This window comes from Pinus tabuliformis, chromosome 2_2 (genome assembly GCF_031772625.1).
Source record: "Pinus tabuliformis cultivar Carrire ecotype Pingquan chromosome 2_2, CPIR1, whole genome shotgun sequence".
Classification (NCBI taxonomy): Eukaryota; Viridiplantae; Streptophyta; class Pinopsida; order Pinales; family Pinaceae; genus Pinus; species Pinus tabuliformis.
In genome coordinates, this window is record NC_142300.1 from 449936193 (window position 1) to 449951035 (window position 14843).

Sequence of the window (14843 nt, forward strand, 5' to 3'; positions counted from 1 at the left end):
ACAGACTTCATTCCTTCGAGAGGTACCACCTCATTTGGTGCTCTATAGAAAGTGTTGAAAGGTGGTACCCCCGATCTGTCTACAAAAGGGAGCATGGAACACCTCATATGTGGCCACTTAAGGGTCTTTGCCTGTTGCCAAAACTACTTGCACCTCCATCCAAGAGTGCATGCTTTCCAATTTTTCTTGTGTAGCTAGCAAAAGTTCCTGCACCTCCATCCAAGAGTGCATGCTTTCCATTTTTTCTTGTGTAGCTCTGCTCTCATGATCTGTTGCCCTTGGCTGCTTGTTTCCCTTTAGCTAAGCCATTGTTCCTTCCTGAGATTCTTTACCTATGGAAGCAAACTCTCAGAAGCAGATCTCCTCCCTTTGCCAACTCCATGCTCATAACCTTTTACTTCCAACCTCTAGATGGTTCCAATTGCAAGAAGCATCATGAGTAAAATGCACTACTAAGTTAGGCAGTGTATATTTAAAACCTCGGGACATACCACCAACAGATGTCAAGAGTCTCATCACACATTTCTTCTCAGCCATGGATGTTGGAAGAGAAGATGGTTGACAACTATTTTGGTTCTAGTCTTCTTCTGTCTTGTTCTCTGAACCCTTGCCCATTTTGTTCTATTTGCTCTCTAGGGTTTGATGCCATCTATTTTGATACTCTCCTTGCACTGTTTTATTTCTTTTACTTATTACAAAGATGCTTCAACACTTCCAATGCTTAGTGACTCAGTCAGTATTATTCTTTTATTAGTCCAAGATGGTTCAGATGCTTACTCAAGATGGTTCTAATAATGAGACACATCATTAGTGAAAATGCAAGCCAGGTAGCATAGATTTTGGGACATACCATCAATAGATGGCAGGAGTCCCATTAGACATTAAACATTTCTTCTTAGCCTTGGATGTTAGAAGAGAAGACAATTGACAACACTTTTAGTTTTGGTTTTCTTCCTTCTTCTCCTCCAAACACTTGCTCATTTTGCTCTTTTGGGCTCTCTAGGGTTTGATGGCATCTGTTTCAAGTTTCAACATTCTCCTTGTACTCTTTTATTTCCTTTACAGTTTTTACAGAGATGCGTTCACCTCCCAATGCTTACACATCATTGTACTTTTGTTAGTCCCATTGGCCATTCGTGGTTACCAATGGATGTTCGATGGTAATATATAAATAAATAAAATTAGAAAGGTAGTAGCTTTACAATTTCTGTAATGTTTAGTTTGAAAATTAGATAAGTCCTAATGATGCGTTATTTTTGAATTTCCTTTTTTCAACAGGAGCAATAAAGTTTGCACAAATAAAGGGGTTGATTCTAGCTCCTGAACCAACTCATGCCATTGCTGCAACAATCAGGGAAGCCTTGCAATGCAAGGAAATAGGGGAAACCAAGGTCATTCTGATAGCCTTGTGTGGGCATGGACATTTTGATATCTTTTCCTATGAAAAACTATCTAAAAGGTCAAATGGTAGATCTAGAATACCCAGACAAGAAGATTAAAGCAACCATGGCCAAAATCCCAAGTTTTCTTCAACGATGATTCATTTTTATGAGGTCATGGTTGATCTACTTTAATATTTTCATTATTCTTCTCTGAGTGGGAAGAACATATGTCTGTTAAGTTACCAACTATGAATAAATAAGTGGTCTGACTTGGGAAGTTGTTTTAGGCTTACCCCCAGTCCAGGGTCTTTGTCTGCTACCAAAACTGCCTACACCTCCATCCAAGAGTGCATGTCTACTCTTCTTCAAAAGAATTTCTTCTTATTGCTACTTCTGCTCAATGGTGGGAGGGATGAAATGTATATTGTAAGTCATTTTTTATTGCAGTAGGGGCATTGGGATTAGCCCCTATCCCAAGCCCCTTGGGCGTCTTCTCCACTGAAGGAGGTTTTATTGGTCCTCTCCCCTCTTTAACCAAACCTCTTGTGCCCTTGTAGCCTATAACAATCAAAATTGGTTTTTCTTTTGGGGTACACCTTCTCAATGGTCTAGGACTAAATTGGGATAGTTGGAATGGGAAGAGGCTGGTCCTAGACCACCAATTGTTATTTCTCCATTTTTTCTTTCCAGGTTCTCACAATGTTGGTAGTCTATTCCTCTTCCTACTCTTATTGGGCATGGACCTGGTCATAAAGTAGTTCTTAGAACTGTTGGTCCTATGGGACGCTGCCATAGCCTTTTCTGCTTTCAAGTAGATTATCATCCTCGACTAGCCCCCCATCTTCTTCTTCGTAGTGAAAGCATCTTCAATTACCTCTTTCCTCCTTGCTTCAGTAAGGGCCATAGACTTCATTCCTTATGAGGTACCACCTCATTTGCAATTTGACCTTAGGCTAGAAAAGAAAAATTCTTTATATTAAATATGTAATTTTAGGCATTGGCTTTACTCTGGATCAGTCTATCTCTGTGCATTTAGTACAACTTAAATATAAAGAGCATATAGTGAGTTCAACATCATGCCACTAAGATATTTTCTAATGACACCCAAAAAATGGAAGGTCACAAGTTCGAATTTCTATTTTTGTGGTTTCGGTGAGAAGTTAACACACTAAATTTTCTTTGTCAACAGAAATCTGCCTTACAAAGTTACATGAGAAAATGAAAAGTTAGATTAATAATTGAGAGAAGAAGGTCCCAAGTTCGAATCGCATCCAAATGAGATTAACTTTTGTTTTCACAGAGAAGTTAGCAGAAGAAAAAATTCAAAGTGTAAATAAATTCTCACTATAAAAAAAAATCAAGAAGAAGTTAAGTCCCTCAACACTATAAGGTTCGTAGAGCATAACTTTTTGATAAATTGTGTACACATGAACATACATAACACCAAGAATTAATTGTGAAACAATATTTCAATCTTAAAAATTTAAATGAGAGTAAATTTAAACAATCCATGGAGACTCCTAACAGTCGATATTACGCTCAAACTTATCTTTCATCTCCACGAAAATCAATACTGAAATATTAGGGTTCCCTCATAACTTATAAAAGCTTTTCCCACAATACAGGTAACATACAAGGAACCTAACAAATGATATCAGTAAAGTAAATTAAACTGAAAATAGACAAAACATAGCTTGAGAATCAAATAGCAGAAACCATACAAAATCCATAAATTAATATATTATTTTAAAACCAAGTTACATTCACAAAACATTCTAAATGGTAAACTCCTAAAAAAAATATTACTGAAACTTAATACACAGATCCCTTTATAATACCAAGTGAAATCATATATTACAATAACCATAGAATGTGATTAATTTATTAAATATTGTACATCCATAGAATCCCATTCATTTCAGGCCAGTATAAGCCTAATCCTCGCCATCAGCAACATGTCTCGCACAACCAACAATAGCACAGAGCAGCAAGGATGCAAATCCATTGAAAAAAAGGAAACATGATAAAATCATTTAACATATCTGTAAAATCAAACCAATCAACCATATAAATAAGTGATAACTGTTAATAAGCCTAATCCTTGCCATCAGCAACATTTCTCGCATAGCCAACAGCAGCACAGAGCAGCAAGGCTGCAAATCCATTGAAAAAAAGGAAACATGATAAAATCATTTAACATATTTGTAAAATCAAACCAATAAACCATATAAATAAGTGAGTAAAATCAAACCAATCAACCATATAAATAAGTGATAATTGTTAATAAGCATAATCCTCACCATCAACAACATGTGTCGCACAACCAACAACAACACAGAGCAACTGGGGCTGAGGAGCTTGAGTAGGGTTCCCTGATAACCACAAAAAAAGTGAGCCAGTATAAATGAAACTCTCTGTAATTATCATGTAATGAAACAATTGAAGAAATTAAGAGAAGATGACAGGAGCTCAGAACTTGGAGAAGGATTTGCCTCCGGGTAGCCTGCAGGTGGCGGTGGGTACTTGGTATTAGACATGGTGTGCTTCTTGAGATTCGACCCTTGGAACATCAACTCACAAAAATTAAGGGCAGGCGAGCAAGGATTTAAGGATGAGGCTCTGAGTATCTAATCTGGGCAGGTTCAACTATATTATATGTAATAATTATAAGGTATTGAGTGCCTCTACGTGTAAAAATATAAAGCAGATCCACTGAACCACAACATTTATGACATGCATTGATAAAAGGCAAAATTGGCCCACCAACCTTCTGATCTATTCCCACTACAGCCAGTAGCAATCATAAAACACAAAAGTCCAACTGATCATTCAATTTAAGGTGCCCATTTAAAAACCCTGGAAACATCGGCCTCTGTTCCAAACAGATTTTGAAGATACTGCATGTTATTCTTGGATATAACTATGTTGTAGCATGGTGAATACCAAACATACCCAAAACAAAAATAAAAACAAAAAATCAAAAACTAAATTGAATTCATACCGTCCTTCAATAAATCCTTTCTCTTCTCTCGTCTGCGTTTTGATAGGGACTTCGGCATACTGGGGCTGAGGAGCTTGAGTAGGGTTCCCTGATAACCATAACAAAAGTGAGCCAGTATAAATGAAACTCTCTGTAATTATCATGTAATGAAACAATTGAAAAAATTAAGAGAAGATGACAGGAGCTCAGAACCTGGAGAAGGATTTTCCTTCGGGTAGCCTGCAGGTGGCGGTGGATACTTTGTATCAGACATGGTGTGCTTCTTGAGATTAGACCCTTGGAACTTCAACTCACAAAAATGAAGGGTAGGTGAGCAAGGCTTTAAGGATGAGGCTCTGAGTATATGATCTGAGCAGGTTTATATGCAATAATTATAAGGTATTGAGTGCCTCTACGTGTAAAAATATAAAGCAAATCCACTGAACCACAACATTTATGACATGCACTGATAAAAGGCAAGATTGGCCCCCCAACCTTCTGATCTATTCCCACTACAGCCAGTAGCAATCATAAAGCACAAAAGTCCAACTGATCATTCAATCTGAGGTACCCATTTAAAAACCCTGGAAACATCAGCCTCTGTTCCGAACAGATTTTGAAGATATTGTATGTTAGGACACAAAAGTTTCTCTATACTGCAGTTAATCAATCTGGGTGCCTGAGATAAGGCAAGTTTTATGTCTTGGGCAGTGAGAACATGTGTTTTCATCCACTCAAACTTGGATTTCAGCAACCGATCAGCATTGAAAGCGAGAATAGATGGGTTTCTGGTAATGAGGTTCCTTACCTGGTCATTCGTGAATCCTGAATCTCTCAAGAACCAAACAACTTGTTGGACCGTAGAAGTGGATCTCATTCTGAGAAAGTTTGGCTTTATTTTGAGGATTCTTGAAAGCTCAGACTAGTGCAGACTAGCACAACCCACATTCATTGAGTAAGAAATCCAAAATGAGGCATGTTTTCTCTACGACTGGTAACCTGTGGGGCTGTCATTAGCAATAATGGATGTAGAGATATGGGTATCGGAATCATTTTGATGTTTCAGGGCAGCTGTGGTTGTTGTGGTTGCAACAGCGAGTGCAACCATTGCCATGGCGAGTGTTATGTTCCTATACCAATAGGAGTCATAATTTTTGAATGGCTAAGGTCAAATCTATAATATGTACATACCTTTGATTTCTGCAAATGTTTTCCATATTCAAAAAATCAAAAAATTTAAAAAATGTAAAGAGGGTATGTCCTAAAAGAAAAATCAAAGGACAAAAAGAATGAATAGGTTAAAAAAGATGAAAAAATGAACCCCAAGGAAAAACAAAAAGACCATGAAAGTGTGCAAGTACAAATGCCACTACTATTTACTTTTCTGCTTAATAATGATTGTGTGCAAATTGTTATTCATGCCACAATCCATGGTAATCAAATAGTGTAATCTTGGTTATTCCATTCTTTGAATTTCATGCTTAGAGATAGAGAATAAAATTTTAACAAACTGTTTAATCTTGGCAGATAAGTAGATAGGTAGAGTAAATAAAAGGAGCTCAACAATTTAATTTGAGCCCTTGGATGTAATAAGGATAGACTTAGATATATTTCCATTGTAAAAGAAAAGAAAAATATTTGATAAGAGTTTTCCAGCTTAAGTGCACCCTAATAATGAGTAGAAAAAATGGTAGAATGAGTAGATGGGTAAGTAGTTGACTGGTTGCAGAATTATGATGAATGATTAGTTAAGATCATATCATTTACTTCCATCATCAAGTTTCTAAAGTATGGATAATAATTGAGCATATACGCAAAGTCAAGTGATTAATTTCTCTATTCATTTTACCCCTAATTTTACTAATTTCCCATAAGAAAAGTCAAAAGTGCCTAAAACCTTAAGTTAAAGGGGCTCAGAGCATTTCTCTGACTTTTGGAGGGACCAGAACCTCGGCCCAATAACTTGTATGGTCCTAAGTACTAAAATCCCTCTCACAAACATTCATCCCCTTCAATTCATTCATTTTCCCCTTAAAAGTCCCTTTTCCTAAGGTAAAACCATCATTTTCCTCGGGAAAGTAATCACCCCCATACAAAACCCCTTTTTTTCCACAAAAACCCACAAATATGTATTTAGCCTAAGTTATAATGTTTGAATGTAAAAAGCAAATAAATTCCATGTACATTATACTTAGCACATTTCATTTTCCACTTTCGTTTCATATTAACTTCTAACATTATTTATTAAATCTCGAACAAAACCCCTTTCCCATATGTTTTATAAAAAATCCCATATGTTAATATCCCGCCCCAAGGTTTGAAATATAAGCTTTACTAATAAACTAATTAAAGGGATTAATTAAGTCAATCAGTGACTAATTAATAACCATGACCCACCACTGTATAAAGAAATTAATTAATCAATCAGTGATTAATTAATAATCTTTCCCCGCTAATCAAATCACTCCCGACGTCATTAAGCCTCCCTAATCCACAATTAATTAATCCTTCCACTCATTAAAACATCGTCGGGCCCCTCCATTAAACCTCACATTAAATCATCACCCTGATCACCGTGCGATTTGAACCCTTCAAATCCAATGATCGACACTCATATCAGGTGGCCTCCGAAGGCTGACCTTTACCCACCCGATGCGAGTGGTTTCATTTTTCACCCTGCCGCTACGTGGTGCCCAATGAATGGCATCGGGCGGCCTTCCCCCAAAACCACTCTATCCCAAAAAGCAATGCGATGGATTCCGCTTACCACCTCCTGCTACGTGGAAAAATGTCACATCCCTTGTTGGCGCCAACTGTCCTTTTCCCAACGTACCCACCAAAGTCATTGACTTTACAAATAAAACCAAAAAACTTATAGTTTTTTCATTTTATCGTGAAAAAAGAACATGCTGACCTCCATGCAAGCACATAGTACGTTCAACCGTCAAGCTGCTACCAACCGCTATGTTACTGAACCTGATGAACTCCAAACCACCTTGCAGACTTGTGTGCTTCCTACAAACAGTGCACAGTCGCCATTACTTAGTTCAAAAGCCAGAACGAGGTATTTACCCCAAATTCACTAAGAAACCTTGTTTTCTTACCAAACCTAAACTAAATTGCTTCAAATACTAAGTAATTTAGTAAAATAAGTTGCTTGGTGACTCTAAAATACCCTAAAATAGACCATTTTTTCCAAATTTCACTGAAACCCTTTGCCCCCATCCTTGAATCCACAAGAACCAAGGATGGATGCCACAATTGATTTGAATTTCATGCCCATTATGACTCCTCACAAAGATTTATACCATCTCCCACAGGCTAATAAAGATTTCCAGATTAAAGATACCTATGTGTCAGAATCCCCTTTGAAACTATTCTGTAGGTACAGAGACCAGTACTTGAACCATGCAGACAATATAGGGCCTTGGGAATCAAGATTACCCAAATACCAATTCCCCAGAGTTCACATCTTCCCAGAGATTTTAGATTACTGCCACATGAACTATGATCCCAACCAAAGGGCAGTGAGAACCCCTGACCAGTTTGTATTATTTACTATCACTGCTGAGTCCATAAATGAGATGTTGCAATTACAACCAAGCCAAAGCCTAACTCCTCTTTCTATTGGGGATTTGCTAAACAGATACCCTACACTCACCTCAATCCAACTTGCTCGGTTATACCAGACCTTCATCAGGGAAGAACAATACACTCTAAAGGACTCTCCTCCTTACCTGTGGACTATATTCTTTGACCTTGGCTGAGACATCATAGACATGATATCCAATGTGTTAGGTTATACTACATGTAATTTTTTTGATGAAATCATTATAGCCTTTATGTCCATCTACTCTCTTGGGCAACCACCAGCCATCATGTTTGACTATGCTAAGTTCATTGCTGATAAAATGCATGATCAATTCATGAGGTTAGAAAATGAAAGAGTTATTAAATATTCTTCAATTATATATCATTTGTTTATCAAATTGATAAATTTCCAATCACCCTCTAAAATCTTGATACCAGAGGCAACCCTAGATCAGTGGTCCTCTGTACTTCATTGATCCACCAATTTTACTCTAAATATTATTATATGGATTTCATAGATCTCTTTGTATACCCAGTAACAACTATGATATTAGGAAGCCCTCCCCCCAGAATTAGTGTAGACATCAACAGGGTCCTTCAGTTATCAAAATAGTATAGAGTGGGGGATTGGTACCTATAACAAAACCACACTGAAATTAGAATCTATGGATGTGAGATGGCTCCCTATAAACTACCCAGATACCTCCCTATGAGATTGTTTCCCCTGGAGTACTATAGACAACTGATCAATTCAGATGAGGTGCATTTTGTGAAAGCCAAGAAGAAATCTCAGCTTAGGATAAAAGATCAACTTGCTCCTTTCATATGTAACAGTAGGGAAGTAGGAAAGGAAGCAGAGGAAATCCTTCAAAGGTTGAGACTAAAACAAAGTTTCATCTGGAATTATAACCCCTTAGAGTTCATTTGCAATAGGAAGCAAAAGAATAAATTATCTCCTTATATCCACCATAGAATCCCTAAAATTGAAAAATATGCAAATCAGTTTGAATGGGTGGAAAACACTTTGGTAGATCGGGATAGCGCAGAAACTGTTGCCAACAATGTATTGATTGATTTAGATATAAAACTTGAAGAGGATTTATTTGTATAGGTGTGAGGAGAAACTAAAGACAATCATAGGGACACAATGGGCAAACAATAGAAGAAGGACCTTCAGAGCAGCTAGAAGCATCAAAGCACTCAGAGGGAACTGAGCAGCCAAAGGAATCTGAACACCTTGAGATTTCAGAAGAACTTGCTCAACCAGAGAAAATCATGAGAAATCCTCCCATTTTGTAGACTCCTCTAAATTAGGAGAGGAATCTAAAAAGAGATAGAGAGGAGGCCACCCCCTCTAGTAAACCTGTTTCCCAGACCTATTTCAAGAGGCAAAGGTTGAACCCATTTTCAGAACAGGAGTTTACCGAGGAGACATAAGGAACTGTAGGAGCAGAAAGTAGACATACCACTCCTTTAGGAGGTACACATGATCCTTCCACCTCATAGACTCAAATGCTAGAAAGGCAGCAGAATGTGGAAGTATCCTCCTTTAGGGCTCCTACTGGTCAGAGCCAAGATATCAAAGAAAAATAAAAAGAAATCAAGGCAAGAAATGAAAGATTAAAGGTCCAAAGTTATTCACACTACCTGAAAATGGCTCCAACAAATAAAACAAGGCTAATTTCAGCCTTTGACATAAAGGAAGGCAAAATGCAAATGAGTTTTTTGAAACCAACTATACAACAACCTAGATCAATGGTAGATTATGTAAAAACAGACTTTGAAGTATTTGCAAAGGATATCCATCCTATTCACCAAATTAATTTACATAAGCAGACTGGTGAAATGGTTTACTCCACCTTGACCAGCAAGGCAATTGTAGCCGACTAGCTCCAGAATTCGCTGAATAATATATCAGCATAATTCTAGTTGGAGAAGGCCTCTTCACAGGCCCATGACACCAGAATAAAGTCCTTAGAGGACTTCGTCATCGAGCTGGGACATGATCCCAAATATGTGAAAGCGGCGGAAAAGATTATCAAGAAGGAAAATGATGATATAGTTTCACTGAAGAAGCAGCTCAAAATTCCCCCACTACATCATCCTCAAACTGTTGAAGTGTTGGAAACACAGAATGAGGAAGAGCTTATGGACTTAGTCCTCAAGCTCAATGGGAAATTAAAAGAGACGAAAAAGGAGCTAGATAACTTGATACAGTCTAAGAAGAGTGAGTTGGCCAACACTCCTCAGACTATAATTCCTACAATCTCCACTACAGTACCCTCCACATTGGCTGCTGCCTTAGCACCCACACTTCCACTAGCTACAACTTTGCCAGTAACAGGGATATCAATAGGCACAGGGGCATCTACAAGCATAGGTACTTACACAGAACAAACAGCTGAATTGGTAAGGGCCATGGAGGAAATGAGCATCCAGGCCATTGAACTTAAGAAACTCAGATAAAAAGTGTCAAATCTAGAAATTGACTATAAACTTGCCCAGATACAACAAAAGGAAGAAGTTCAGAAGAACCAAAGAATGGTAGAAAGAATAAAAGTCCTTGAAAAGGACTTTACATTGCAAGAGCCATTGGGAGACATGAAAGAAATTCTTTGGTCCAACATCATTGATTCCATCAATGAGGTTTGGCCTTCTATTCAAGTTATTTTTGAACAGACTGAACTAGTAAAAGTGGCTACAGAAGCAGTCCACAAGACAAGAGAAGAATTGGGAGATAAACATGAAAAAGCCAACACATTGATCACATTTTTGAATAGCAGAAATAGGTACCATCTGGGTGAACTTGAAATAGAGGATAGAACGATAACCGTCATAGAAATAAAGAAGGTTCTCACCAAATGGAACCTAATTCCAAAACTAGAGAAATGGTGTCAACGCATTCAAGTAGACATTGATAGTTTTATGACAAAGTATGCCATTTTGAGAGACAAAGGACTTCTCAGTCCTATGGTAATAAATGATAAGTTGATGACTCAAGATGACTATATTGAAAAGCTAAACAAGCTAGCCAGAAGCCAAGCTGGTACCTCGGGAGTCAAATCTCTGCCCACTCAAAAGGTACTATATGATAGTCTTGAAAATTTGTTTTATATGGAGCATGAGGTAAAGCATTTGTTTACCAATAGACTAAATTTTTATAAGTATACAGAAGCTGACGAAGTATACAAGAAAATTATAAGAATAAAATTACTTGGCAGTGAATGGTGGACAAATCTAACTCATTTCCTATAAAGTTACTGCAGTAAATCTATATGGTAAAACATTGTTGCCAGGTGAAACAGGTAAGGCAGAGTCAAAGCAGAATAGGTAAAGAGTATCAGTAAGTAGAAGATAGAAAGTGATTCCAGCACACAACTACAATGCAACTGAAAGAGCCAAATCCAAGTTACAACATCCATCACAGTCACAATAAAAGGGACAACAAGAATACAATTCTCCATCTGTCTCTATGTTCGTGTTGAAGATATTTTCTGTTTCCTAGAATAATTCTCACATTGTTATGAGATATTTTGTAACATATTTTGTATAAGTACTTCTTCATTTGAAGTATTTTGGTGGATTAAAATACATTTTTGTAGACATTTTATTTTTGAGCCAAGGAGCTATTATACTCAAGACTGGACTGGTTTTGCTGGATATAAAATAAAGTTGAGGACATTTCACTGGATTCTTGTGAACAGTTAGAACAAATAAGTATTATCTCTTTGTGTTTAAATATTATTTTATTTTCATGTTATGAATATTCATATGTGTCTCTTATTAAATATGTAAAGTAAACAAGGAATGATATCTCAGAATTAGCTTGAATGCTCTCTGTTTTAACTGTTTACTTTCTATATGTTTTCTACTAAACTATATTTGTCTGGGAATTCTTGATTTCTCCCTTACTTCCATACTTTACCACCCCCCATTTTGGTCCATAGTAAAGGATTCTTCATTATCCTTTGCTACTGATCATCCTTCCTTTCTTCATCTTAATCCCAGTTAAGGATTCTTCATCTCCCTTTGCCCTGGTTAGGACTACTGCATCGATTTGAACTTGCAGATTTGTTCTTTGTTGTGCTAGCCTGCCGAGTGGACTTTTACCTTAGCGATAGATCAAATCTAGTTAAACCCTTCTTGATTGACTCCATAGCCCAATGGCCTGAATACTTGCTCTGCCCATCTGTTTTCTTAATTCCACCAGCCAATCAAACAAAACACCTTGAGCACTAATAACTAGCCTGAAATCTACCCAAAACAAAGTTAAATCATAAAGAGAGAGCCCTCTCTGGACTTAGGTTGGCTAGAACCTGAGTCTAAAAGATTATGTTTATGGTTACCTCAGACTCTTCCTTCTTTGATAACTTCTAGGGAAAATCTGAGCGATAACATAGTGGCGACTCCGTTGGGGACTCAAACCCCCAGTCTTAATAAACCTTTGAGAAATTCAAATTTTTATTTTTAGGCATCTTAAAGAGTTTATTAGAAGTTATTTCAAAATTTCATAAAAGAAAAGAAGTAGAAAAAGCTTGAAATCTAGCTTCAAGGAGAACTCATTATACTAGGGCCAATCTCGATCCAAATCCTCAGGTTCAAAACTAGAGGGGGGTAGAGTATGTATGCCTTCATAGACTTAGCAGTCAAATTGCTGCGCGGAGTTGGGTCTCTTGTCCCACAAACAAGGGGGTCTCATACACAAATTTGGTGTCTGGCTTGGTTGTGACCTTAAAAATGGATATTATTATTATTATTATTGACAATTCCAACATTATTCCAAGAATAATCAGAAGACAAGAAAGTTCAGTAATCCAAAGAACTTTATTTAGATCCAATTCATGTCCTGTTGAGTGGTTTTTCTTAGAAGACCTCCCTTTTGATGAGTATTTTGATAATTCTCTATTTAGAACTAAGTCTGAAAGTGAACTTGAGGACACAGTTCTAGATCCAGAATTCACAACTGAACTTGAAGTCCAAAGAGAAAACTTGTCAATTGATCAGTACCTTCTAAATTCCCCTCAGTCATCCCTGACTTCTGATAGAATCCCTGAACTTTTTGAAACTGCTTCGACTTCTTTTACCTCACCATCATTTCCCCACATTTCTAAATAGCATCCCTCATCTCCATTGATACCTTCACTCCCCCATCAGCCTATCACTATCCTTCAAATACCCATTACCCCAGTTACCCCAACTCCCCTTGTTGTCTCAAATCCCCCTCTTACCTCAACTCCTGTTCTCAATCCTGTCCAACTTAGATCTATGGCACTCAAATATGCCCCTCTTAAAATGCTCGCACCTTAGGGTGTCTTACTAGCTAATTATCAGAGTAAAATTACCTTATTTGATGGCACTAGAACTTACACTGCATAACAACACACAAAGAAAATGACAGATTATTTCAAACTGCATGAAATTGACATAGGAGATGTCCAAATGAGAAATTTTGCCCAAACTCTAGCTAGAGAAGTGAGAACATGGTTTAGATTTTTGCCTCCTAATAGTATAGATAGTTTCGAACTTTTTTACCAACAATTTTTACATAGGTGGGAGAAGAAAAAGAACCCTCTTCAAATTCTTTCTAAATATGAAGACCTTAAGAGGGGACCAAATGAAACCGTTCAGGACTATTGCACTAGGTTTAACAATGTATATAATGCAATACCACTTGACCTTAGACCTCCACCTAGCTTAGCCCTGATTAATTTTCCAGATGGATTTGACATAGATATGGCTTTTCAACTTAGAGAAAAGAATTTCCCTACACTAGAAGATATGCAAAGTGTTGCAGTTAGCGTAGAAGCTAATTTGCTATCTAAAAGAGCTAGGGTTAGAAACGAGAGAAGAACACCCCTAAAAGATGAGACTTAAACCTGTGATAAAAAAGTTGAGGCTTTAGCTAAAGGAATGGAAAAGTTGATGGACAAAATAGAAGTCATTGAAAGAAAACCTCACTGGGATAGCCAACAAGCACCTCCAGTAAGGAATCCAAACTCAAGGAAGAACCAGAACCAAAACACTGGTGAAAATGAGCCTGATCAAAACATTAGACCACCTTTCCAAGAGAATTATGCTGAAACCTCCCATCATGAAGACCTTGAGCTAGACACCCAAATCAACTTAATGGGGTTAGATGAAGAAGAAACTATTTTTCTAACTCAGTATGACTAAGAACTATACATGCTTCAATAGTTTTAGACCCAAACTAGAGAATCTTTTGATTACAAGCAAGGGTATGACTCTACTATTTTCTAAGTGCATAAACAATACGATTTGAGGAGAAAAAGAACACTGATGTTCCAGACCAAAACAAAAAAGCAGTACCTAATTAGCCTAAGAAAGTAAAAGCTGCAATTCAGAATCCTCCAGTTACAAAAACACTGAAAATCCTTTCTAGACCAAGTCAAAATCCTCCCAGTCATATCATTGAAGATGTAACCAATGACCAACCTTCTAAGGAGCAACCTTCCACTTCAGTTGGCCTCAAGGAAACAATGGAACAATCTCCAGAAATTGTAGTAGAAAATCCAACTAAAAAAACTCTAAATAATGAAAAAGAAGAACAGACAACTCAAAACCTAGGTGCTAAGATTTCAAATGTTCAAATAGACAAATCCCCTCTGCCTTTCAATTTGGGAGCAGAGGTGGCTAAACTTAAAATCTCAGTTCCTTTAACAGAACTAGTTAAACATGAAACTTACAGATCTCAAATAAGCAAATCTTTAAACTTCGTTGAAAATGAAGACTCTGTTAACCTATTTGATTATCAACCTGAGTTAATTTTCGGACCTAATGTAAATGAAAAACCAATGGAAGGAGGGATACCACCTTTCTACATTAGCCTTAACATCCATGATAAAATCCTACACAATGCCATGCTAGACTCT

The 14843-nt window shown here is 37.2% G+C and overlaps 1 protein-coding gene across 1 annotated transcript; it reads right to left on the reverse strand.

The window, feature by feature from the left end:
• Positions 1-3489: 3489 nt before the first annotated feature.
• Positions 3490-4636, reverse strand: LOC149193191 (protein CYSTEINE-RICH TRANSMEMBRANE MODULE 12-like). The gene is made up of 3 exons (XM_089406553.1): positions 4576-4636; positions 4384-4471; positions 3490-3535 (listed from the first exon to the last, which is right to left on the reverse strand). Exons 1-3 carry the CDS (start codon positions 4634-4636, stop codon positions 3490-3492), a joined length of 195 nt encoding a protein of 64 aa, XP_089262679.1.
• Positions 4637-14843: the final 10207 nt, after the last annotated feature.

Coding starts and splice junctions, on each gene's coding strand:
- LOC149193191 (XM_089406553.1), bottom strand. CDS start 4,636: ATGTCTGATACAAAGTATCCACCGCCACCTGCAGGCTACCCGAAGGAA. Junction 4,472..4,575: donor GAAGGAAAATCCTTCTCCAG/GTTCTGAGCTCC, acceptor TATGGTTATCAG/GGAACCCTACTCAAGCTCCT. Junction 3,536..4,383: donor AAAGGATTTATTGAAGGACG/GTATGAATTCAA, acceptor ATGGATTTGCAG/CCTTGCTGCTCTGTGCTGCT.